Source organism: Ovis aries, chromosome 20 (genome assembly GCF_016772045.2).
Source record: "Ovis aries strain OAR_USU_Benz2616 breed Rambouillet chromosome 20, ARS-UI_Ramb_v3.0, whole genome shotgun sequence".
NCBI lineage: Eukaryota > Metazoa > Chordata > Mammalia > Artiodactyla > Bovidae > Ovis > Ovis aries.
Genome location: NC_056073.1, coordinates 38,490,796 through 38,518,621, shown reverse-complemented (window position 1 = coordinate 38,518,621; position 27,826 = coordinate 38,490,796). Strand labels below are relative to the sequence as shown.

Here is a 27,826-nt window from a genome sequence, read left to right as displayed (position 1 = left end):
CTTCAAATGAAGCAAAATACTAATAGTGGTTCTTTCCTGGATTCAAACTGATATCTGCATAAAGAGAAGGGAAGGCCATTTTTCTGTTCCCACCTCCATTCCTCCCTTCCAGTGTCCCATACATGGTGATTAAAGTGCAGATACAGAGCTAGGAAGACCCAGGCTCATGTTCAGGCTTTGCTGTTGACTCGTATATGACTTTAGGCGAATTCTTTGGCTTCTATAAAACAGTTTTGTTTTTCACCTATAGCCTGGAAGGGATGGTAGTGGATGGTAGTACCTATCTTAGAGTGTTATAGGCAGCATCCAAGGAGAATCCCCGGGGACTTCCCTGGTGGTCCAGTGGTTAAGACTTCACCTTCCAATGCAGGAAGTGTGGGTTCGATCCCTGGTTGGGGAGCTAAGATCCAACATGCCTTATGGCCAAAAAAACCAAAACTTAAGATAAAAGCAATATTGTAACGAATTCAATAAATACTTTTAAAATGGTCCACGTTAAAAAAAAAAAAATCTTAAAAATGAGAATCCCCGTAGAGAAATTAGCACAGCCCCAAGCCCCTGGTAAATTAATATTATTATTCCTCTCTTTCCTAAGTTCTGTCAGGATGCTGAGCTGTTCTGTTTTTCAAAAATGTTTTAGAGGAAGAAATCCTGTAAAGACTTGACTTGCTTTCTCATTAGCCTTTTATAAAGAGGTGGGTATATAGGTGATTTCAACTCATTGCTATTCTGCAACACCCACAGACTAGAGGTTAGGATTGAGAAAGAGAAGTTTCTCTTTTGGGTTTGTCCAAAGAGTGGCTCCTGGCTGGATGTTTCAACTAAAGACCTGCAAGTAGGACTTAGATGAGAAACAAAGACCCAGTACAACTTGGAGAGTGAAAAGAGGAATGCATTTCTGGTGGATGCAGAAGATTCACATGGAAGAGTGTCTCAAACTATGAATCCCGTTAAGAGCTGCCAACCCCCAATAAGAATATCATAATGGCGTTACTTATTGCCTTGATATATTTGGTATCATTTTAAGCATCTTTTGTTGTGAATTCTATGGAACTGCAGGAAATAACAAGGCATCTTACTCCAGCAGTGTTTTAGAACAATTTTCCTTTCCCTCTTCTGGCCTTCCCAGGTGGTGCTAATGGTAAAGAACCCACCTGCCAAAGCAGGAGAAGGTAAGAGATGTGAGTTCGATCCCTGGGTTGGGAAGGTCCCTTGGAGGAGGGCATGGCAACCCACTCCAGTATTCTTGCCTGGAGAATCCCCATGGACAGAGGAGCCTGGCCGGCTACAGTCCATAGGGTTGCACAGAGTCAGACACGACTGAAGTGACTTAGTATGACTCTTCAGGTCATACGACCTGCCAGCCTTTCCTGATGCTTTAAAAATCTCCAACTCTCTGGATTCCCTTGCCTTCTTCTAGTATTAAGTAGGCAGAGGTAAATTCTGCTAGGTCAGCACCTTCTCTTGCTCTGGCTCTGTTGGTTTTTGATACTAAAATATATGGACTTGGCAACATTGGTTTTATGTTCTCCCTTAATTTTATTATCTTGGATGATTGACAGTGAGTCGGTGAATTTATCTTTGTTTGTTTGCAAATGACTTCAATATACTTGCTGCTTATGCTTGTTTAGAGTTTTAATGATGGAACTATGATGACGTGTCTGTTGGGTAAGCTGCTGGTTTAAAAGCACAAATTTTGGTACTCTGCTTTTCTACTGACAACTGAGCAAACTGCAGGTCAGATAGCATCTGAAAATTAAGAGCAAAGTGTAACAGCCTGAGAAATGGATTAGAGATGACGCAAGGGGGAGGTGGCTTTCTGGACCTATGATCTCATCCATTGCCTAATGGTTACCACGTCCTTATTCAAGGAGAGTGGGAAAATGTGGTCAGAGGAAAGAGCAGCAAAGAGAACCTTACTCGTAAGTCCCTAATGATGGTGTCTTGGCGTCACAGTCCTGGAATTGGAAGTCACCTTAGACCCAGTCCCCTACCCTTCTGATGAAAGAAGTTCTTTTCCTGAATGCCAGAAAATGGCTTGACATTTAGGAGACTAGATGTCAAATCTGGTTGTCTGGGCTTCATTTATTCAATACAGGTTTATTGTGCCGTGCATCATTCTGATGGTGAAGATTCCGTAGTGAATAATCAGATTAGGGTCTGGTTTTTCAGAGAGGTCACCTGTCAGAGAAAGACACAGACAAAAACAAATTAGTATAGAAGTCAGATGATGATATGGGCTCCGAAGACAGAGCCAGGGGGAAGGGGATAGGGAAAGTGAAAGGAGAGGGCGTTTCTGCTTTACCTTAGGTGGTCAGGAAAGCCTCACTGACAATGTGTTACAGTCAGTGTTTCATAGTCTGCAGATGCAAAACGCAGGGGTACAGTGGGTCAACGGTACTATGCCGTATTACATAAGGGACTCAAGCGTCTGCAGATTCTGTTATCTGCCGGGGGTCCTGAAACTAACCCACCCCATGGAGGCAGAGGGATGACTGTACGTAAGCAAAGACCTGGAGAACATGGGAAACTACTGAGTCTACCAGTTCAGATGCTAATCTCATCTGGAAACACCCTCACAGACACACCTAGAAACAATGTTTAACCAAATACCCGGGTATCCTGTGGGCTGAGTCAAGTTACACATAAAATTAACTGTCACAGTTACCCTGCCAGCTGCACGGAAGATGAAGTGGGTTGCCATTTCCTTCTTCAGGGGATTTTCCTGAACCAGGGATGGCACCCAAGTCTCTTGCATCTCCTGCACTGGCAGGCGGATTCTTTACCACGGCACCACCTGGGAAGCCCACAGGGGCAGGGTGAAAGCGTGGAAACTAGTTAGACGCTTCCCTAGCGGTTCAGAAGGTAAAGAATCTGCCTGCAATGCAGGAGACCTGGGCTCGATCCCTGGGTTGGGAAGATCCCCTGGAGAAAGAAATGGCAACCCACTCCAGTATTTTTGCCTGGAGAATCCCATGGACAGAGGCGCCTGGCGGGCTATAGTCCACAGGGTGGCTAAGTTGGACACGACTGAGCGACTAACACTTTCATGAAAATCCAGGCCAAAAATGATAGTGGATTGGACCAGCAGGTGCTAGCCGTTTATGTCTTTGGGTAGTCTGAGTCTTCATTTTCTTTTATATACGTTAGGGAAAATAATAAATCTATAACCTTTAAGGCTAGAGAGAAGATTGTGGTAGATAATCCAGATAAAGCCCATAGTACAGGACCTGGAATGCAGACAGCATGTGAAGTTCTACTGCCTTTGGTATACTCATCTAGATTTTGCTTGAAAACATCAGGATTGAGACAAACAATAACACTGGCTACTCAGTGATTAGAAATTCTAATTCTGAACTATATTTTTCTTCTGCATTGAGTTGAAGCCTGTTTCTGTATGAATTATTGGAGAAGGAAATGGCAGCCCATTCAAATATTCTTGCCTGGGAAGTCCCATGGACAGAGGAGCCTGGTTTGGGCTACAGTCCATGGGGTCGCAGAGAGTTGGACACGATTGAGCATGCGTGACTGGTTCTTTATAAATTCTACCTATTAGTGTGAGTTCTGTTCTTTAGAATAAAACTGGTTGAAATCTAATTTTTTTCCTACTCACTGGCCCTGTATTATTTGAATGAAGGTTATCTTTCTGTTAGAGGACAAGAACAAGGTTACTCATAAAAAATTCACCCATAGTGCTCTGCCCAATGTGGGAATATTAAATCAATTTGTTCCCCCCTCCCCTGCTTCGGTTGACACAATTCTTTTGGAGCAAACTTCATTTGCACAACATTCTTGACTTTTATCATTGGTTGAACAAGTACTTCAGGCTTTTCTGCTTTCTCTTAGAAAAAACCATGTGGTATCAGGGTAGAGTATGGAACGAGATTTAATTTGTTTTTCACAGAGAAGGTTATGAAAAGATGGCATATTGTCATTTGTCCCACCTGGACTTGAAGTTCACCGAGGGCTGAAATGCAGGAAAGCAACTAAGTATCATTAATCATCATTGTTATTGTCATAATAGCAGCAGCAAGCATTTATCCAACTTAGGGCGAGGTGTCATTCTAAGTACTTTCACTTTTCATCTTTATAATGACCCAAATCGGTGATGAAAAATATCCCCATTTTAAAGCGCATGAAGTATATAATACCATAGTTGCCTGTTTGTTAGTGTAACAGTTTTTTTGGGGGGAGGGATTTGTGTGTTCATGTTTTGAGCCCCACTCAGCCATCCCAAGCAAATCATCCACCTACCTGCCCATTTCTGAAAGCACTAGGACAAGGAAGGGCAACTGTGCCAGCTCCAGGTGGTATTCCAGTTAACTTCAAGTACTTCCTCAACATTTGCAGTAATTGCAGGATGACACGCAGAAGATTTTTGTTCCTTGTTTATCTCGTTAGAAATAGGAAGCCAACAGGCAAATGAAGGCCCCCAGCAGAAGCATGAGAAGAAAAAGCTGTTTGGCTGACTTCTCTTCACTTGTCAATTCAGAATGGCTTTCAGTCTTAGACTGAGACCTCAGCCCAATGCAGAGATTGTGGTGATCAGCTTTCTATATGCTGATGGGGGTAGAGAATTTAATTACTAGAAATACGGTGACATCGCACTAACTTTTATCGTCTTCTCTCCTATTCCATTTTCATTTTCTCCTTTTTAAATTAAAGATTGATTTCTGATCTTAAATGTTAACATGTACTGGCTTTAAAACAGAAAATCTTTCAAAGTCTTGATGATATGAACAGTTCGCCTGTACCCTCTTCTAGACTCCTCCTCTGTGCTAATATATAGAAATACATAAGTGTTAGTCACTCAGTCTTGTCCAACTCTTTGCTACCCCATGAACTATAGCCCTCCAGGCTTCTCTGTCTGTGGGATTCTCCAAGCAAGAATACTGGAGTGGATTGCCATTCCCTTCTCCAGAGGATCTTCCCAACCTAGGGATCAAACCTGGGTCTCCTGCATTGCTGGCAGATTCTTTACTATTTGAGCTACAGGGAAGTCCTTATAGAAATACATGAATATATATTCATAGACATCACTTAATAGAGAAATGGTGTCTGTAACTTAAAAAAAAATAAATTTAATCTAGTGTTTTGTGGACATGTTTCAATGTAAGAATATAAACATCTCCCTTCATTTTTAAGAATTGCACTATGTTCTATGGTATGCTATATCAAAATTTTATCTAACTAGGCCCCTACTATTGATGGGCCAGTTTTTGCTGTTAATAAATGAACTTTTTTGTACTTACATAAATGTGAAAATATAGCTAAGATGAATTTCTAGAAGTGGAATTGCCGAATCAAAATGAATGTGCATTTTAAACCATCATATGATGCCACGTTGCCTTTCCAGAGTGTTATGCCTGTTTACAGTCCCACCAATGGTGTAGAAAAAAAACCTTTCTTTGATATTCTGGGTATATTTTTTGAAATTTTCATCTTCTCTAATCTGATGTGAAAAAAACAGGTTTCATTGTTTAATCTTGGCTTCCCTTTTTAAAGGAGGAAGTTAATTACAGCCAAACAAACTCATTTCATAAATCTATCTCTAAAAAAATATACAGCTTGTCCAATGCCAGGACAGTTTCAGCTGATTTTACACGTTGGTATTCATGGTACTATCAGGTTAGAAAAATGGGCCTTGTCTGGAAAAGTATACACACAGGAGATATGAATGAATGAAAATGTAACACAGTAGTGGTCCTAAAGTGATGAAAGATGTGATATCACACACACACACACACACACACACACACACACAAACTCTTATGTTTAGTGACAAGACGTTACTAAGTAGGAAAAGGAACAAAACAGTTCAGACAATGATAGCTGAAACTGTTGTGACCTCTAAAACACCATTTTCTGAACATTTAAGTTAATAAGAGATTGGTTAGGATGTGGATTTCAGATATGCATCGGGCCTCTTGGAATCAGGCTAGACAGTCAGTGCCCTGTTTTGTGGAAACAGATACCTCTATGTTAACTGAAAACCTCGATGGTTTTGAGTCATTTCCCATCCCCAGTAAGGAGGTCCTTTTGGTTCACCTCTTCTGGAAAGCACGTGTGTTGTTAGCCACATGAATGTAGGATTTTAATTCAATCTTTTTGGCCCTCTATTTCCCTTTAAAATAGAAATCAAGGAAGGACAAGCAGGAGCATGTGGCTACCTACCAGGCTCTGTGTGTGTGTGTGTGTGTGTGTGTGTGTGTGTGCGCACGCGCACGCGTGCGTGCAGTCATATCTGACTCTTTGTGACCCCATGGACTCACCAGGCTCCTCTGTCCTGGAATCTTCCCCACCCAGGGATCATCTACGTCTCTTGCGTCTCCTGCATTGGCAGGCAGATTCTTTACCACTACGCCACCTGGAAAGCCCAGGTAATATATGTATTGCAAGAGAACTATTTCCCCCCATGTCCTCTTACCCTGCAGTTTATAGATCAAGAAGCCAGTACAGAATTAAGTTGCTTGCGCAAGATCCACGCTCTTCGTTCCTGATTCATAGGGTAGCTTGGATGAGACAAGAAACGATCTGTGAAAATATATAACATACTGCCTAGCACACTGTATGTACTCTCTAAATTTTGTTAGCATGAATGATGGATGAGGCCCGTATTAGGTTTTTATGATCCTAAAAGTTTGTAAAACTGGACAATATCTTTATAATGCAAAGCCGACAGCTGTTTTTTTTTTTTTTAATGTACATAAAAGGTTATTTTAAAGAAGATGTAAGTAGCAAATGACTTAAAAAATCCAAGGGGTTCCAGAGACCAGAGTGGACTCGTATAATCTGAATACACTGGCGGCCATAGCCCCAGGTTGAGGGGATTGAGGGATGCTGTAAACTTTCAACTCTGTAACCTCAGGCAAGTTATTTGAGGAAACTAAGGGCTTAGAGTTCAAGAGCTCTGGTTTACAAACACCTGGAAGCTTCAAGTGCACTTAGTATGTATTCAGATGCTAAAACTGAGTTCAAGCCCAGACTACTTAGTTCAAAAATGGGTGTTCTTTCACCTTCCTCCTGCATCTTGCTTGTGGAGCTACTAGTGTTCCCTAGAGGGTGTTGCAACCCAGTCCAGTACTCTTGTATTGGAAAATCCCATGGGCGGAGGAGCCTGGTAGGCTGCAGTCCATGGGGTTGCTAAGAGTCAGACACGACTGAGCGACTTCACTTTCACTTTTCACTTTCATACATTGGAGAAGGAAATGGCAACCCACTCCAGTGTTCTTGCCTGGAGAATCCCAGGGACAGGGGAGCCTGGTAGGCTGCCGTCTATGGGGTTGCGTAGAGTCAGACACAACTGAAGCGACTTAGCAGCAGCAGCAGCAACAGCAGAGGATTTAGTCTTCTAGTTGTTTCCAAGTGATTCCTGGGTGCTGAGGGTAATGAATGAATGATGGACTAAAGCAAAGAGATCTTTCCTGCAACTGGGAAAAAATTTTATAGCTGTAATATTTGCTTTCCTGGGTACTATGTGAAATACAGATCATTTTTAATATGGAATGGTGTCCAGTCTTTAAAAAAACTTCATGGTTTATGGGATTGATAATCTTCAGAGGAAACAATAGGAGTATTTTTAGTTTGTTAAAGGTTCTAGTATTTTCTCATGCTTTCATTCTAATAACATGGAAATCAGGGTGAGATTGAGGGGAATGCAAGCAAGGATGGTGTCTCCATCAGGCTCTGGTTTAAATCTCAATTCCTATATTTACCAGTCATGGGAACATGGGAGGGTAAGTTACTGAACTGCTTTGTGTGAAGTGGGAATAATACCATCTCAGAATTGCTGTGAAGATTAAATAAGATAATTTTTAGACGCGCACCGTGGCTCTCACAGGAGCTTGACAGATACTCTCATTCCAGTCATCATCATCTCCTTTCTCCTGCCTCTCGTGTAATGAATATTTCAGTTCTAGGCTGTTGGTCCTCAGACTAGCAACAGCAGCAGCAGCTGTACCTGTTAGAATGATAAATTCTTGAGCCCCACCCTAGACTTACTGAATCAGAAACTCTGAGGGTGGGGACCAGCGAGCTGTTTCAGTTCCTTCTCCAGCAGGTTCTGATGCCCCGGTCCAGGGTATTTTGCAGAGCACTCTGGGTGAAGCACATGTGAGTCGCTCCCTATCTCATGCTATGAAATAATATGCTCCCTTTGGCTCTTTTGTGACCACTGACAGACATTTCTGAAACAACTGGTTATGTGGCTTTGACTTGTGGTCTTTGCTTTGATAGTCTGATTTGCTAGAATATGGTGCTAACTAAGAGCCTTTGGACAGAGAAGGCAATGGCACTCCACTCCAGTACTCTTGCCTGGAAAATCCCTTGGGTGGAGGAGCCTGGTAGGCCGCAGTCCATGGGGTGGCGAAAAGTCGGACACGACTGAGCGACTTCACTTTCACTTTTCACTTTCATGCGTTGGAGAAGGAAATGGCAACCCACTCCAGTGTTCTTGCCTGGAGAATCCCAGGGACAGGGGAGCCTGGTAGGCTGCCGTCTATGGGGTCACACAGAGTTGGACACAACTGAAGCGACTTAGCAGCAGCAGCAGCAAGAACATTTGGAAAGAGGCAGTTTAAGGATAGTAACTAGGTTAGAATTTGACAAGAGGGTCAAAGCAGTCTTAGCTATGTAGGCCTATGGATTTACTAAGAGAAAGAAAATGGAGACTGGTTCAAATTATAGCAATTACAAAAAAAAGCAGCACGTGAAACCCTATGGTTCTAGATACTTGCTGTTTAGGAAATGTCAAAGAGATTCACATTTTTGCAGAATAAAGTCTGGGGGGAAAATTATGAGGTGAGAATAGTTGCAGTTTTGTTACCATCTAATTTATATGTAGCTAGACATTCTGATGTTGCTATGGATAATTGGCTAAGATCATTTCAAGTTAATTTTGAATAAAACAAGATTGCTTATTTTCAGTCTAGCCACTGTGGGTCTTTGTCCAACTTTTATAGAGTTCAAGTTTCGTAAATCTGATAAATTCTCCTTCTAGCCAAGGAGGAAGTTTGCCTAAGGCAACTAAGTAGACACTGAGGATTGTTGTTGTTCAGTCAGTCAATCCTGTCCCACTGTTTGTGACCCCATGAAATGCAGCACCCCAGGCTTCTCTGTCCTTCACCATCTCTCAGAGCTTGCTCAAACTCATGTTCATTTAGTTGATGATGCCATCCAACGATCTCATCCTCTGGCGTCCTCTTCTCCTTCTGCCTTCAATCTTTCCCAGAATCTGGGTCTTTTCCAGTGAGTCAGCTCTTTGTATCAGGTGGCCAAAGTACCGGAGCTTCAGCTTCAGCATCAGTCCTTCCAATGAATATTCAGGACTGATTTCCTTTAGGACTGACTGATTTGATCACCTTGCTGCCCAAGGAACTCTCAGGAGTCTTCTCCAGCATCATAGTTCGAAAGCGAGGGTACTTAGTTCCTAACCATCACTCCATGTAGAGAAAGAATATCCTCTTGAGGAAGTTAACAGCATCACTGTTGTTCAACTTCTGGGTCATTGATGTGAGTTATTCATGCTGGCTTTATAGATTATATCCTGTAGAGAAAAAAATGTAGTTGACAATAAATTGGCTTCGTTTTCTCATTTATCCAGTGTAAATATTCTTTTTTAAAAATTTCAAATTAACAATTTGAAAATTTTTAAATAACAATTTAGATAATTGTTCATTGATGTTATACCCATTAATCTTAATTAATAAGACTTAATTTTGCTATAGACTTTTCAAACACTGATTTAAATACTAATACAGATATTGGAGTCTTATATAAAATATAACACACATAATTCCTGCTTTAAGGAACATTAAGATCTGAGATTTAGTGAATGGCACTTTTCTTTTTAGTTTAAAAAATTGTACATGTTTGTTATGAAATTTTTCAAACATACAACAAAGATGAAAGAATTTTAACAGTGAGTTCTTATATTCCCACCACCTCTCAGATTCTAACATTAGCTTTTTACTCTCCTTGCTTTGTCACATATCTGGATGTCCATTGATCCTTTTACGCTTTGTATGGTGAGGTTTTAATTCCACTACTGAATTCTCTAGTAGAATGTAAGCACTGTATTCTCCAGCTGTTTACTTAGGTTGTTTGAATGGTTGTATTGTATGCAGATAATTTGTACAGCTTTACAACGGCTAAAGGAGCTTCTTGACCCTTTAATAATTGGGGATTTTTTTCCTTTCTGTGTTCCTGAGACCGCGTGTGCATTCTGAGAGAGTCAGAGCTGCTTGAGAGTTCAAACTGGGACTCTACAGGGGCACAGGCCGAGGAGGAAGAAAGTGACAAATGAGTTCAGTGGAATCCACCCATGTTTCATCTGGGCTGTGCTCATATTCTCACTGCCTGTCCTGGCCCTGTTGGCTGGGGCCTTGGGGCCAGCTGAGGGCTGGAAGTTCTGAGGTCTAATGGTTCTTTGGAGGAAATGGAAGGATGCAAACTCCGGCAAGCTTTCTTGTTTTTTTTTTTTTTTCTCCTGGAACCGTTGGTTGCTTTTCTGAGTGTACTGTGTCATAAGGTAGCACCTGGCACAAATAGATCTCCTTGGAATGAGTATCAGAATTGGGGCCTCCCTCTGTTCACTAAGGCAGCACACGTGAGACGAAAGGGAGGACTTCAGAAAGGTCAACTGCAGAGTTATTGAATCACTCCTGTTGAAAGCAGGTCTTTATGCTCCTGGTGCCTGCTCCTTGCTCTGAAACGTTCTTCCAGTTCAGCAGATTTAAGTGGCCTCGTCGTGAGGACTAGACAGGACTGCGGCATTTCCAATGGATTTCTCTTCAGAGCTATTACTGTCACTAAGTTTCTTAATTTAGATGTTTCATGATCACTTGAGATAAAGATAGAAGCATTTGATCACTCTTGCCTGGTGGGAACTGGAGGTACTTTTGACTGGGGCCCAGATTTAATCTCCCATATTGAATGACTGTTCTCAGACATACAGGGTGGATCTTAGTACCCTTTTCCAGAAAAAAGAACAGCTCTATTTTAGGGTAAAATATTTCAAGATACTTTAAATTTTCATAGGTATTTAACATTTGCATATGCAATTTCCCCTTTAAACTTCCTTTATCATTTCTTCTGGGACTAGTTGATGCATGCTTGTGTGCTAACTTGCTTCAGTCTTGTCCGTCTCTTTGTGACCCTGTGGTCTGAATAGCTGCCAGGCTCCTCTGTCCATAGGATTCTCCAGGCAGGAGTACTGGAATGGGTTGCTATGCTCTTCTTCAGGGGATCTTCCCAACCCAGGGATTGAGCCTGGGTCTTTTATGTCCCTTGCATTGGCAGTCAGGGTCTTTACCACTGGCACCACCTGGGAAGCCCCTTGTATTCTTTATAAAGATGTTGATTAGAAAGGAGTCCTTCCTTCTTATAGAGATCATGCCTCTGAATTTTCCAAATGATGTAAAAGCAATAATGATGGATATGTTTTCCTTCATTAGACTTGAGGGCATAGATGGTATTGAACCTAGTGGTTCTGACTTGGTTGCACACTGGAATCATTTTGAGAGTTTAAAAATACCGATGCTAGTTCAGCAAGGTTTCAGAATGTAAAATACAAAAATCCACTGTATTTCTCTACACTGGCAAAGAATAATATGATAATGGCATTAAGACAACATTTCTACTTAAAATCAAAAGGAATAGCATATTAATCCTTGCAAATAAATTTAACAAAAGAAGTACAAAGCTTATACTCTGAAACTACAAAATGTTGTTGAAAGAAATTAAAAAAGATTAAATAGATACCCCATGTTCATGGATTAGAAGACTTATTATTGTTAAAAATGGCAGTATTCCCCCAAATGGATCTACAGAGTCAACACAGTTCCTATTGAAATCTCAACTGTCTTCTTGGCAGAAATTGACACGCTGATCTTAAAATGCATATGGAAATTTGATGGACCTAGAATGGTCAAAATAATTTTGGAAAAGAAGCATAAAGTTGGGAGAACTCACTTCCTGCTTTCAAACTTATTGTAGTGCTATAGTAATCAAAACTGTGTGAAACCGTCAAAAGGACAGACAGATAGATCAATAGAATAGAACCGAAAGTCCAGAAGTAAATTCACATATTGTCAGTTGCTTTTAATCAAGGATGCCAAGGCAATTCAAATGGGACAGAACAGTTTTTCAACAAATGGTACTCAGACAACTGGATATCCATTTGGAAAAGAGTGAAGATGGACTGCTTCCTCACAGTTGAAAACAGTAACTCAAAATGGATTATAGACCTAATTTAAGAGCTAAAACCAAAAACTTAGAAGGAAATATAGAAAATAGAAAAATTTAATGACTTTGGCTTAGGCAAAGGATGAACAAAAGAAAAAAATTAGACCGTCAAAATTAAATACCTTTATACACTTCAGTGGTATAGATACCTTTATACCATCCAGCAAGTGAAAAGATAACTTTCAGAATGCAAGAAAGCATTTGCAAGTCATATCTGATAAGGGGTATATGTAGAATAAAGAACTCTTAAAACTCAGTAAAAACACAAAAATGGGCAAATGATCTGAATAGACAGTTTTCCACAGAAGATGTTCAAATTACCAATAAGCCCATGAAGAAGTCCTCAAAATCATTTGCCATCAGAGAAATGCAAATCAAAACCACAATGAGATACCTCTTTACATAGGTTAGAATAGCTAGGATACAAAAGACAAAAACAAATGGTGAGGATTTGAAGAAAATTGGACCCTCCTACTGTGGGTAGGAATGTAAAATGATGCAACTGCTTTGGAAAATAATCTAGCAGTTCTTCAAAAGATAAGCATAGAGTTATTCAATATCATATCCCACATCTACTCCTAAGTGTATATTTAATAGAAATGAAAACGTGTATCTGCTATTGAAAGAAGCCAGTCACAAAGGACCACATATTGTGTGATTCCACTTACGTGAAATATCCAGAACAGGCAAATCCACAGAGAGAGAAGGTAGATTGGTAGTTGCCTAAATCTGGGATGGGAAGTTTTGGAGGGGAATGGCGAGTGACTACTAATTGGCTTGGGGTTTCTTTTGGGATTATGAAATGTTCTAAAATCGATATGTTAGTTGTACAACTCTGTGATTATATGAAAAGTCCAACTGACTAAAAGCCATTAAATGGGCAAATTATATGGCATGTGAGTTATAGCTCAGTAAAACATATGCACATGTAAAACTTATATATACATATATATGTATAATACATGAACTTGGGCAAACTCCGGAAGATGGTGAGGGACAGGGAGGCCTGGCCTGCTGCAGTTCATGGAGTTGCAAAGAGTCGGATGCGACTGGGCAACTAAAAACAACAACAATATATGTATAATACACACAGGAACGTATTTTTGTTGAGGTTGCTTTAGTCGCTAAGTCGTATCTGACTCTTTGTGACCCCATGGACTGTGGCCTGCTAGACTCCTCTGTCCATGGAATTCTCCAGGCCAGAATACTGGAGTGGGTTGCCATTTCCTTCACCTTTCCTGACCCAGGGATCGAGCCCACATCTCTTGCACTGGCAGGCGAGTTTTTCACCACTGAACCACCAGGGAAGCCCATGTACATGGGAGGGAGTGGGGGCAGGAGGAGAAGGGGACGACAGAGGATGAGATGGCTGGATGGCATCCCTGACTCGATGGACGTGAGTCTGAGTGAACTCCGGGAGTTGGTGATGGACAGGGAGGCCTGGCGTGCTGCGATTCATGGGGTTGCAAAGAGTTGGACACGACTGAGCGACTGAACTGAACTGAACTGATACGCATATAAGGAATGAGAAGAATGAACATGGCAATATAAAGCCAGCAAGGGGAGTGAGGGAAAGCTATTTTCTTTACTATTTCATTATTATTATTATTTTTTAATTATGTTTTTAGACATGTTTAACTGCTGAAGGAGAACTCAGATAGGGAACAATTCAAGATGCAAGAAAGAAAATAGATGATCAGCAGGGTAAATTTCCTGAAAGGCAGCAGGGAATAGAAACTAGAAAATAGTGGAGTTGGCCCTGGAAGGTGGAAGTGGCTCATATGTGCCAAAGGAGAAAACCCAAAGATTGCAGGTGGATGGGCTTACATTTCAGTGATGGGAGCTGACTTCTGCTGCAAAGCTGCTAGATTCTTGCTTCCAGCTCCTACAGAGGTCTAACTGTCTACCATGTGCCAGATGCTTTTGATGGGTATTTCCAGAGGATATGAAGACATAAGATATGATCCAGACCTTGACGCAACCCCTGGGAGACCCAAGTTCAGAGTCTCCTGCAATGTTGGGTGATGCAGGTTTCCATGTATAACATGCTTCAGTTGTTAGCATCTGGTATTACCTAAGGTGTTGGGATTATTGGCTAGTTGGGAGGAAAATCCAGGTCTTTCAGAGAACTGAGGGAGAGGAGGCAGTCGTATAGTTTATAAAATCCTCTTTGGAGGGCCTGTTGTTCTGATATGTCCTCAAGGGAAAATGCCATACCACCAGGCCTACTGTTCTCTACCTTCTGATGAATTTATGTGGATTCCTTTGGAGGGGAAAATAATTTGAACCCCAATACTGAGATATTTTAAAATCTAAATAAAATAAAAATTTTTATTTTAGTCTCCCTTAAACTGATACAGACATATCAGTTTAAGTACATTTAGACTTGTATCTCTTAAACAAGAACATCGGAGTAAATGCATCAGCTGAATATTAATTAAAATTGTTTTTGTTCAGTCACTAAGTCATATCTGACTCATTGCGACCCCATGGACTGCAGCACGTCCGGTTTCCCTGTCTTTTACTATCTTCACTTTATAGACCAGTGAAATTTAAGTTAACATTAACTTAACATTAATGTGAAGGATGGTGTTTAGTTTTCACTAAATCACTTTTAACATTGAGGCTCTGAGTTTGGTGTGTTCCAGTTAAGAAGTAGCAATTCAGTGATCTTGCCACCTTTCTGTGCTGGAATCTTGATTTGTATAGCTCACACTTGGCCCAGACACCTCCTCCATGGTTTTATTTTATCTGCCTCTGACAGTGAAAGTATGCCTACTTGGAAAACCAGAACTGCAGCACAAACACAAGTGTGAGCATTGAGATTGAGTAGAAATGGGTGTTTGCTTTTATTCATATCATTAAATAAACATAAAATGGGGGAAAAAACTCTTGCCATGGAGAACTAAGCTCCCAGGAATGCACCTTTGCACCCGGTTTGAAACGTACTGTGTTAGCTAGGCACCAAGGTCTGTGAGAACAGACAAGCTAGGCGTTGTATCATATTGGGATCCAAGACAAGGCATTCTTGTATCAGAGAAGCTTAAGGATGAGAAATGTAAAACTAAGGTCTCTTTTTAACATTAGTACTACTACTACTACTAAGTTGCTTCAATCGTGTCCGACTCTGTGTGACCCCATAGACGGCAGCCCACCGGGCTCCCCTGTCCCTGGGATTCTCCAGGCAAGAACACTGGAGTGGGTTGCCATTTCCTTCTCCAATGCATGAAAGTAAAAAGTGAAAGTGAAGTCACTCAGTCGTGTCCAACTGTTAGCGACCCCATGGACGGCAGCCTACCAGGCTCCTCCATCCATGGGATTTTCCAGGCAAGAGTACTGGAGTGGGGTGCCATTGCCTTCTCCACTTTTTAACATTAGTTATGGCTTATTGTTTGATTTGGGGCTTCTTTATAGTCACCTGATGCTGAGTTTTCTTATCAGTCCTCTGATGTCGTGGTTGGCAAAGAGCTATGAAAAGGATCCCTGTCACTAGGAATATAATATCTGCGAAAAGCCAAGGTTTCTGAAAGGGTTTTTATAAGAAAAAATTTTAGGATCACTCTATATAAGGAAACGACTTACTGCTTAGCTATGGACGGTTGATTTATTTGAATGTTTTTGGGCCATTATGTGTGTCCAAGTCAGGATGTCCTGGGTGTGTTAAAGACTTTTGAATTGGGAGAGATACCATCTTGAGTTTACTAATAATTTAAGTCAACAGCATCTAACAAAGAAGGCTTTATTCTTGGATCCTGTGCAGACATCGTAGTCTGAACTGAAGTAAACAGAATCCTGGCTTCAGTAAGAGATGTTATTTAGAACACATTTGAAACATTGTGATGTAATTGTGTCCTGAGGCTGAGAAGTGTTAGTCTCCATTTTATTAAATATCCATTTTAGTGTACAGCCTTGTACCAGCAATGGTAAAAAGCAAAACAGATACTTACTCAAGGCCAGTCTAGATTTTGGCCTTAAAGACTTTCCCCTTGTCACCTCCTTTCCCAGCCATCGCTGAGCAAGGGATGGGAAACCCTAGGTCAATAGGTCATCAGCTTAGCTTCAAGCCGTGTGGGCTGCCAGCTCTCCTTTGCCTTCAGAACCCCAGCCCCTGCATCTAGAGGTGTCCAGGGTCCTGGCAATCAATTTAAACTTTCAATTAATGGCACATCTTACCTCTTTTCTCGCAACCAGACCTATTATCCTCTTACCTCCCCTCCCCATCCTCTTGGAGTCACATCTCTCTTTTTTAAAAAAATCAATTTATCTATTTTTGACAGTGCTGGGTCTTCGTTGCTACATGGGGGCTTTCACTAGTCACAGCTGGCAGGGGCTGCTCTCCAGTTGCGGTGCTCGAGCTTCTCACTGCGGTGGCTTCTCTTTTTGCACAGCATGGGTTCTAGAACACGGGCTGGGTAGTTGTGGCCCACAGGCTTAGTTGCCCTGCAGCACGTGAGATCTTCCCAGACCAGGGATCGAACCCGTGTCCCCGGCATTGGCAGGCAGATTCTTAACCTCTGGACCACCAGGGAAGTCTGGGGGTTGCATCCCTTCTGGGACTTTGACGTCTGCATGCCTGCCTAGAGTTCAGAGACATCTAGTCCATTCTCTTCTTTACATTTTCTGCCTCTCTCAGTTTTCATGTATTTTTTTCTCATGGAGGACTCTCCATTTCCCTGAGAGTAGGTTAAGCATGTGGTACTGTCCCATTTTATAATTGTGAGTTTTGCAGTGAGAGAGGTTAATGACTTGCCCGAGACGCAGAGGAGACTTTAGAGCTGGTAACTTCAGTTTTAAAAATTCGAATTCAGTTCCATCAACCGAATTCATGGTAGTGCTTTTTTTCTAAGAAGAAAAATCTTTAAGAAAGATGTAACCTAGTGACACAGAACAATTACAGTGTATGTGTACACACGTGCCTACTGTAATTCTGGTAGTGGATACATAGCTTTGTCTGAATGTTGTAGCTCCTTTGCCATGTCTACCTGATAGCTGAGAATATCCCATGAAGAATGCTCTTTGATACATTGGAAAATAGCATCCTTGAAAGGGACCCAGAAGAAACCCCTTTATGGAAAGACTCTACTCTACATAATTCGTAGACTTTCAGGGTTGAAACAGACAGGTCCGCTGGCTCAACAGATATTTGATGGTTAAATCCTTGATTAAATTTCATCTGAGTCCTTGAGTGCTATGGAATGATTTTGAGGAATAATCCTTATTGCTACACATGATCTTAATGGCCTGAAGATGCTTCTGTGGTCTGTCAAACTAAGTGAAACGTTGATGCTTTAAAAGGAGAAATCGTTTATTTCTTGTGTCATCAAGGTTTTTGAAAAGTTCAATTTTTGAAACATTTTCCCTTAGAACGTATTAGCTCTTATGAACATTGCCTATTTAGACTTCTGTTTAATGCCATTGTTTAATGGCATGTGATTTTTTAAAAATGTGACTAAATAATAGTATTTTATTTTTTCCATGTTTCTCTGTTTTTATTTACTAGCTCGATGCCATTTCTCCCAGGATTGTTAACCATTTTACGTAGGTTTGGTTTGTGTAACGTGTGCAAGGGTTCATGTGATTGCTTGCGGTTCTTTTGTGCTTTAGCCAGAGGTAGTAAAGAAGAGAGGGAAGGTTTGAAATTAAATTTTAGTGAAAGCTAATTAAGACATGTCATGAACCTAAGGTCCTTGAAAATTCAGTAGAGCTGGTTGTTTCCCTCTTTGCCTTCAGGAGAAACGCCCTTAGTGATGGAGTGTCGGGTGTCTGTGCTGTAGCAATCACTTTGTAACTTGTGCTTACAAAGTTCTATCTTGAACCAGTATTTCTCGTAATTTTTCTAAAGGGATCATATACTTACAGCCTGTAGTCAGTGTACACGGTTCTAACGTCTCTCCTCGAAGCATTGGTCAGAGAATATCATGGTCAGGAGAGACTTCGTGGGAAGCTTCAAAATTCATTGGTTTGCATATTGTGGTTGCAGCCTTCCTAAGAGCATTACCTTAGCAAATAGAGCATCCATTATAAACTCTTGGGATAGCTTAGATTTCAGCTTAACAAATTTATAATAAAAGTTGAAATGAATTTTTTTTTGCTTTTTAAGATACGCATAGTCTCTTTAGTTCCTATTTCAGTCTTGTCTGTAGATGCAAATAGTTCTACAGAGAGAATTGAATAGAGGTGTGTGTTCTGTTCTAAATGTCTGCTCTGTTTATGGAATTTCTCTACTACAAGTGGTTTAGCTGGTTTCCTGAAGGGAGCAGAGAAAGAATAATCTCACAAGATTAAAAGATTTAACATTGCTCCACAAAGTTACTGGAAGTCTAAGACTAGGTGACTGAGTGAGTGAAAGTTGCTGGAGTGGGTAGCCGTTCCCTTCTCCAGGGAATCTTCCCAACCCAGGGATCGATCCCAGGTCTCCCACATTGCAAGCAGATTCTTTACCAGCTGAGCCACCAGGGAAGCCCAAGAGTACTGGAGTGGGTAGCCTATCTCGTCTCCATTGGATCTTCCCCACCCAGGAATCGAACTGGGATCTCTTTCATTGCAGGTGGATTCTTTACAGCTGAGACCAAGACCGCGTGAAATGCAGTAAAAATATGACTAAGTATTCTGCAGTTTGCACATTTCCAAAGGGCTTCCACGTACAAAATTCTGGGTTTGTGTGTACGAGTGTTTTAAACCCTGGGAAGTAGCCATAATAGGTATTATTATCCCCGTTTTAAAAATGAAGGGAGGGTCAGAAATTGAGAGAGTAGCAAAGAAACATATACATTACCATATGTAAAATGTGTAACATGTAACAGATGTGAAATAGCAGTGGGAAGTTGCTGTATGGCGCAGAGAGCTCGAAGGGGTGCTCTGTGACAACCTCGAGGGGTGAGACGAGGTGGGAGGTGGGAGGGAGGTTCACGATAGAGGTGACATGTACATACCTATGGCTGATTTTTGCTGATGTATGGCAGAAACACTATTGTAAAGCAATTATCTTCCAATTAAAAATTTTTTGAAAATGAAGGGAGGCCAGTCTGGGTCATGGTTTAGGTAATGTTCCCATTGTCAGCTGATAGCGTGGCACTGAGGCTAGAGCCCAGGTATTAGGATTTGATGCTCATTGTACCATTCACTTTGTTTTTCTCAGATGTCTTCCCCTTAAGCCTAGAGACCATACATTTTCACTTTCTAGTTCAATTTCAAGCTGGGACCTAGAGGCAGCTGGAAGGTCGAGAGGTCCTCAGAAGCCGAGCTGGGTGGACAAGGCTTTGCATCATTTACTCATGTGTCCCTTAGTGTGACATTATTTTTCTTGAGCTACTTGTTTACTTCCTCTTGAGTTTTGCCTGTACATTGAAATTCTTCCTCACGTTTTCTTGCTGCTGCTTTCTTGACTTATTCTTCCTCATACTAGAGCCCATATTTGGTTCAGTAACCCCAAGACCAAGTGAATGTTCACTCTTCTCTTGAGCAAAAAAATGAAAATGAAAATATTATATCTATATGTGATCAATTGTAGGGGAAGAGTGACTCTGCTCTCAGATATTGTCTATTTTCCAATTCATACTAAATCATCTTTTATTCCCCAGTTCATACTAAATCATATGCATTTCCCCATTGTCTTTAAACATCATTTGAAAGTACTTTTCTTGATTCCTCAGCATTCAGTTGCTTGAATTTAGCATAATTTACTGATGAGTTTTTCTATTTTGGATAATGAGGCTATTTTCTAGTTCTCTCTGTGATAAAAATGATTGACTCCTTGAAGAAGGGAATTTTTAAATATTTAGAGAGTAAAAAATTTGGTTTAAATGGTTTGCCTTAGGCATTAATTCATTAGTACATTGTAGCAGTAATTTCAATGAGATAAATATTAATACATGGTTATTTTTCTGAAATAATAAAGTTGTGATAGTTTTAGTTTCAGATGGGGAAAATGCATAAAGATGGTCAATAAAAGGAAAAGACTTCACAATTATGTCCTTAGGATTTATTTACTAGTTAAGCTTTTGCTAGTGACACGTTTGTCCTTCATGTTGTATTACTTCTCTCTGGGTTTCTTATTTCCTATATAATTTTTTTTTTCTCAGATTCTACTCAAACCCCCTCCATTGTAGCATCTGCCAAGGTGCACAGTTCTTGGAGGGTCTATTTGAGGGTCTCAATTTGAGGGTCTGACATTGTCTTTAACATTTCCTTTTCCAGGTATATTTGCTTTTGAGAGTATTTGTAGATAAGCCAGTGCCTAAATCTTATTTTGATTCTGTTTGGTGAGCTTGACATGAATTCTACTTCTGGGCAAATTGTGAGAGAGAGGACCACTGGGTCAAAATGGAGTTAGGAAGTCACATGAGTTTTTTTTTTTCTTTTTGAAGTACAGAGAAGGCTTTTGCCATTAGTGCAAGAGAGTGTTTCTCCTTCTCCCAATCTATGGTGAATAAAATGTGTGAGCATACAGGAATTTGACTTGTTACCTTGGATAAACTCAATATTCTTAGGATGAAGTCATACATAATTAATTACCTGTCTCTGCGTTCTTTCCAGAGTGATGGCACTTAGTATTCACACTCATGATAACTTTGGTTTCCTGAGTGCAGGAGCCCCAGGACTGCCAATTAAGGAAGAAGAGGCAGTGGCAGCTATATAACCTTGGGTCTTCTATAATGTGGTGGTTAATTGTCTTTTTTCTTCTTAACTTCTAGTGTCTGAAACAGTACATGCAGCTGGCAATCCGAGAAGGATGTGGGTCTCCCATCACTTGCCCGGACATGGTGTGCCTAAACCATGGGACCTTGCAGGAAGCTGAGGTATGGATGGGTGCTCTGATCTTCCCCTTTGCCCTGTTGACATGATTTCCTGGGATCTTGGCTTTTTATGTACATCTCTACCAGGGAGTCTAGAAACAAAATACAGGGGTTAACTTTTTAAAGGAGTACTTTATTGCTACATACCTTGGATTCTTTATAGAGGCTGTTAAAGCTGTTATTTACTTTGGTTCTATTTATAAATGCCCCCTGAGTGTTGAAGAAGTTCTAGAATAGGCCAAGGTGCTAGAAATCCAATTTACCAAAGGTGAGCTTTGGAGGCTGAATAATCAGTGGCCTGGGGATTTTTAATACTTCAAAGATAAACAGATGACTGATTAGCTGTAGTTATAGATAACATAAATTATTATGATTCTTCAGAGGTAGCTTGCGTTGAACCATTTCTAAAGAGCAGAGAAAGGCTTTTCTTTCAGTATTTATCAGGCATATGTATGTTTTTTTGAGTGAGTTCTTCTCACTGTGACATGTCTCTTTGTTTTTTCAATCCCCATTTAATAGCTTGCCCTTAAATCAGCTCTTAACTTTCAGGTTCTGCTCATTTCAAATCTTGTATGCCTTCATGTAGTTGCTTTCTTAGCCAGTATACTATCTAATACTTTCAATAGATTTATAAAACTGAAGCTCAGAGTGTCTAAATAACTTGCTCAAGAGTGCATATCTTAAAGGCAAAAGAGTTAGAATTCCAATCCAGTTCTGACAGATTGCATAGCTTTAAAAGTAGAACTCGGTGGATAAATATAGTGCCGAGTAAAGGTTTGATAATTGAAAGTCCAATAGAGTGCATATATGTGTGTAGGTATATATGTGTGGATATATATGTACACGTCTATGTGCCTGTGTCTGTATGAAGGTGTGTATATCCATGTATATACACATGTGCTTTATATATATACAGATGTCTTTTACATATATATATATCTTTTGTAAGTAAAGCAGTCAGAAAGATAGTACAGACCATTTTTAACCAGTCTGCATCTGGGTGCCCTGTGTTTAGCTTATGAAATACCAAGTAAGTGATACAAGTGAGTGCGAAGTGATTTGAGGGGAAGCATAAAAGGAATGCATATTGGTTTAGAAGTTTTTCATTTTAGGAAAGTCATGAAATGGAATTTTTAAAACAAAGAGGTAGTATTGATTGGGTGAATCCTGTGGTGAGAAATATTAACTTTTGTGTGAAAAATGGGTAGAAGAAAATTAAAAGGGGGAAAGATTCGGTTATCTACCATGAATACTATTGATCTATGCAACCTGGAAATGGTTTTTAAAAATGAGACCCAGGTTTGCAGAAGCGTCTTTCTAGACATGACCCTTCCAGGGAACGTGCTTCCTTTTTGACTTGCTTCTGTGAGGTCTGATCAGTCAACAGATGTTTACTGAGTACAAAGTGCCAGGCTCTTTCCCAGTCAAGATAGAGAGGTGAATAAGATAGTCCCAATACTGTTCTCCTGGAGTTTCTGACTTCGAAGAGAGACATTCAACTGATAATGAGCCAGGTAATTAATTATAAGAGTAAAAAGTGTGAGATGGAGCAGGCAGCAGGAGTTATGTCTGTCATAGAGTCTTATTTAATGCTTGTGTGTGAAAGCTATTAAAACATAAATGAAGTGACCTTTCTAAACAAGCCTTTGAAATTAATTAGTCTCTTTTCTAGATAAGCCTACATGTGGCTATTTGCAACTAATTAAAACTAAAATTAGAAATTCATTCCTTTGATTTTGTGCTGATCACATTTTAAGTACTCAGTTGCCACATGTGGCTAGTAGCTACCAGGTTGGACAGCACAGGATAGAACATTTCCCTCTTTGCAGAAAGCTCATTACATAGCGGTGTTCTAGACTTTATTTATTTATTTTTTCTCTAGAGTTTAAATGGATGGTAACCATTAGCCATTGAGCCTTTGGATATCAAATGTTAGGGCTAATGTGTATAGACAAGTGACAGGCCATGCTTTGTCCCAAAAGTCTCTAGAGCAGAGTCTCACTTTTCTCATTTTCTTAGTACAGACATTCCCTGGTCCTCTTCCCCCATAGTTCTTTTCTCCTTCTTAATCTTGACTTTTCCCTCTGTTCCATTCTCGTTCACACTTCCCTAGTGCTGATTCCATTTACCCAGCTTTACTTTAAAAGCAGTTTAACTTTTAGGCTGCATTAAAAGCAAATAAACCCATAATGGCTCTTAAAAATGACAAAAGGATATTTGAAAAACAGAACAAAAACATACTCCAAACTAAACTATGGTATTTCTTATATTCTCCAAAGTCTGTTTCCCATTAGATGAGTAAGAGACACTCTGGGGCATTGAAGGACCATTTCTGTACTCATAGGTCTTGCTAAGAGCCTGCCTGAAGATGGGCGTGAATTGCAGTAGTCAACTGTTCTTAACCAACTTGCCACTATTTTTTCCCCCAGAATAAAAAACAAATGCAGTGGTGGTGATTGTCTCTCATTTTTGAATTGAGGAATGATTAGATTATAATGGAGCTGTTGGTGGCTTCATCAGTTTATATGGGGTGACTCTTTTCAAAGCAAATACCTCACACACATGAACTTGGGTTACACCATCTCCCTTTCTGACTTGCTTGACATCATACTTTTCTCATATACAGTTGTTATTATCATACATAGTTCTTAATCTAGATATTATTGGGTCTATCACAGTGGTACATCCTTCTCTAGATTCTGTCTCTGTGACTACTTTTCCTATCATTAAAAAAAACATTTATTTTTATAAGTAACATATAAGTATACTTTGCTTATTAAGAATAATTCTGGTTAAGGCTGAGGTTCCCTTTGTGATACTTCTGTTTGTATTATAATACATGATCCTTCACTGTTCATTTTATAAACTGCATGGAAGTATAAAATTTTTCCTCCTTAAAGGACACCAGGAATTTAAGCTCTTTCCTCTCATCACTTTCCTATGTAGGTCTAGCTCACAGAGTTGACTCTGCTTCATATTTGTGTCTCCTGAAAGCTTTAATGCTTCCAAATTGGCTCAGCCATGGCTCTTTCCCTTCACTTCAATTTATTGGGAGTAGCAAAGGGTTCAATGCCCAATCCAAAACCTGTTTGCTTATGTAAGAAACAGTGGAAAAGGCAGCTCCCCTTCAATGTCATGGAAGCTGGTGGGAGGTAGTGACTGGAGAACTTGTGTCCTAGAGGTGCACCCACTGGGAGCCAGGGAAAAGGAAAACTTTCCTCTCTTGCGTCATCTGGTCCTTCCAGCTGTTGCTCAGCAGTGTTTGATCCAGGAATCTTGTCCAACATGGAATTATGAAAGGGAGGACGCAGATGGTTGGTTCTGATAGCATTACTTTAGGCACAGCCTTTGCTTGAAGTTAGTAGCCCTGTTAAAAAGGCGGTGACTCATTGAAGCAGTTTCCTTACTGTGTTAGTTCAGTTCAGTTCAGTCACTCAGTCGTGTCCGACCCTTTGCGACCCCGTGAATCGCAGCATGCCAGGCCTCCCTGTCCATCACCAACTCCCGGAGTTCACTCAGACTCACATCCATCGAGTCAGTGATGCCATCTCATCCTCGATCGTCCCCTTCTCCTCCTGCCCCCAATCCCTCCCAGCATCAAAGTCTTTTCCAGTGAGTCAACTCTTTGCATGAGGTGGCCAAAGTACTGGAGTTTCAGCTTTAGCATCATTCCTTCCAAAAGAAATCCCAGGGCTGATCTCCTTCAGAATGGACTGGTTGGATCTTCTTGCAGTCCAAGGGACTCTCAAGAGTCTTCTCCAGCACCACAGTTCAAAAGCATCAATTCTTCAGTGCTCAGCCTTCTTCACAGTCCAACTCTCACATCCATACATGACTACTGGAAAAATCATAGCCTTGACTAGATGGACCTTAGTTGGCAAAATAATGTCTCTGCTTTTGAATATGCTATCTAGGTTGGTCATAACTTTTCTTCCAAGGAGAAAGCGTCTTTTAATTTCATGGCTGCAGTCACTATCTGCAGTGATTTTGGAGCCCAAAAAATAAAGTCTGACACTGTTTCCACTGTTTCCCCATCTATTTCCCATGAAGTGATGGGACCGGATGCCATGATCTTCATTTTCTGAACGTTGAGCTTTAAGCCAACTTTTTCACTCTCCTCTTTCACTTTCATCAAGAGGCTTTTAGTTCCTCTTCACTTTCTGCCATAAGGGTGGTGTCATCTGCATATCTGAGATGACTGATATTTCTCCCGGCAATCTTGATTCCAGCTTGATTCCCTACTGTGTTAGGGAACTAACATAACCATCACTTTCAGGGAAAGCATGAACCATGTGTCTGGACCATGTCAGATTTGAGCAGCAAGCACATAAAGGCCTACCATTATAGGACCTGAGAAGTGGGACTTTCTCCCGTGGCCAGCTGGTGGTGGACGGCTGGGAACAGCTTCTCACCCACCCATCCTCCTTTCAAGTCCGAGGGCACTGGAACAACCCGCCTTTGCTGCTGGTGCTGCAGCGTGCACAAGAGGGTGAATGGATGCAGCTGTTCTTCTCAAGAACAGGGGCTCCAGAATCGCAGGATTTAGGGTGGGACGCTGTGGAAAGACTGGGATGAGGGGGTGGGGGGGTGCCAAGGAATTTAAGGCTGCATTTGCAAAATAAACAGTTTTTACTCATGAAAGTGAAAGTGTTAGTCGCTCAGTCATGTCTGACTCTTTGTGACCCCATGGACTATAGTCCGCCAGGCTCCTCTGTCCATGGAATTCTCCAGGCAAGAATAGTGTAGTGGGTTGCCATTCCCTTTTCCACAGTATCTTCGTGACCCAGGACTGGAACTCAGGTCTCCTGCTTTATAGGTGGATTCTTTACCATCTGAGCCAGCAGGGAAGCCCCTTAGGTTTTCCTCTTATCACATGTTTATTTAGGGTAGTTTTGGTAAGTGAAGTGAAAGTCACTCAGTCGTGTCCAACTCTTTGTGACCCCATGGACTATACAGTTCATGGAATTCCCAGGCCAGAACAGCTACCCAGGAGTGTAGCTGTTCCCTTCTCCAGGAGATCTTCCCAACCCAGGGATCGAACCCAGGTCTCCCACATTGCAGGCGGATTCTTTACCAGCTGAGCCACCAGGGAAGTCCAAGAATACTGTAGTGGGTAGCCTATCCCTTTTCCAGCGGATCTTCCCGACCCAGGAATCTAACCAGGTTCTCCTGCATTGTAGTCGGATTCTTTACCAGCTGAGCTAGGCTGCTGGAATTATAAGAGATCCAGTAGTTCCCCTCAATCACCCTTTAGCACTGTCTCCACTTGCCCTCTTTTTAACGTAATTAATTCATTAGTTAGATTGTGCCAGATCTTGGTGTGGCATCTAGAATCTTTTAATGTAGCATATGGGCTCTATTTCCCTGACTAAAGATCGAACCCAGCCCCCCTTCATTGGGAGCACAGAGTCTTAGCCGCTGGACCACCAGGGAAGTCCCACCATCTTTTTATTTAACTGTTTTTTTCCTCCTGTTATCAAGAGTATGACACTGGGGCAAGTGGCCATATTGCTGCTTCTGTGGTTTTAGGGTCTGAATGGGAAGGGACTGAACGTGTCTATAACAGTCTTTGGCTGTAATATGTGTCGGCTGAAAAAGAGTAAAACTTTGGGGCAGCACAGGATAAAGGGATCTGCCATGCTGGAGTCAATAGACACTTTTGAGATTCCAACCTGACTTTTGTTTTAGAACATATTTAAAGCTTTGTGTTAAAACTGCATGTGAGTGGAGAGGAATGTTTCTAAGCTTCTTTTTTACCTGGAGGCAAATATAAGAAGTCTCAGCAGTGGTGGAGGGAACGTGTCACATGGATGGTTGTGCAGATGGGAACATCCCTTTTACCCATCAATGGGCTGAGGGCAGGAGGCAGGGCAAAATGTGGGAAGATGTACTGAGGCCTTGTTGTTGTTGTTTAGTCTCTTAAGTTGTGTCCAACTCCTTGCAACACCATGGGCTGTGGCCCACCAGGCTCCCCTGACCATGGAATTTGCCAGGCAAGAATACTGGAGTGGGTTGTCGTTTCTTTCTCCAGGGGATCTTCCTGACCCAGGCAGCGAACCTGTGTCTCCTGCACTGGCAGGTGGATTCTTTACCACTGAGCCTCCAGGGGAACCTGAGGCGTGTGTAGAACAGGTGAAAAAAGAAGACCAAAAGCAGCCCTTTTCTGAGAGATTCCTGGTCCTGGAATTCTAGGTCTCCCCCACCTTTCAGTTCCCCAATGAGCCCTGCCTTCTGGCTCTAAGACAGTGATGCCCTCTTGTTTTCTCAGCTATGATTTGACAGCTGGTTTGAGCTTGGTTTCCCTGGTGGCTCAGTGTAAAGAACCCGCCTGCCAATGCAGGAGATGCAGATGTGATCCCTGAGTCAGAAGGTCCCCTGGAGAAAGAAATGGCAACCCACTCCAGTATTCTTGCCTGGAAAAACCCATGGACAGGGGAGCCTGGTGGGCTACAGTCTATGGGATCGCAAAGGAGCTGAACATGACTTAGTGACTAAACCACAACAACGAGCTTAGTTTACTACAGTCGGATGAATGGGCAAATGTACTGGTTCTTATTTTCTGGGTTGTGATAGGAAACAGTCTTAGTTTCTGTGCTAGCGTGATAGGGCACTTATCACAAGGCCAGTACTATTTCTCTTGTATTTTTTTGCAAGTCATGTGTATGTGTGTGTTAGTTGCTCAGTCGTGTCCAACTCTTTGCAACCCCATGGATTGTAGCTCACCAGGCTCCTCTGTCCCTGGAATTCTCCAGGCAAGAATACTGGAGTGGTTTGCCATTCCTTTCTCC

The 27,826-nt window shown here is 41.3% G+C and overlaps 1 protein-coding gene across 6 annotated transcripts in view; it reads left to right on the top strand.

Annotated features, from left to right (window-relative positions):
• Nucleotides 1-27,826, top strand: part of RNF144B (ring finger protein 144B) — a 149,992-nt gene that overhangs the window by 91,673 nt on the left and 30,493 nt on the right. For all 6 annotated transcript variants that reach the window (XM_027959013.3, XM_060403470.1, XM_060403469.1 and 3 more), the window contains one exon: nucleotides 20,937-21,041. In XM_027959013.3, the coding sequence (XP_027814814.1) occupies nucleotides 20,937-21,041 (105 nt within the window). The remainder of the gene's footprint in view (nucleotides 1-20,936; nucleotides 21,042-27,826) is intronic.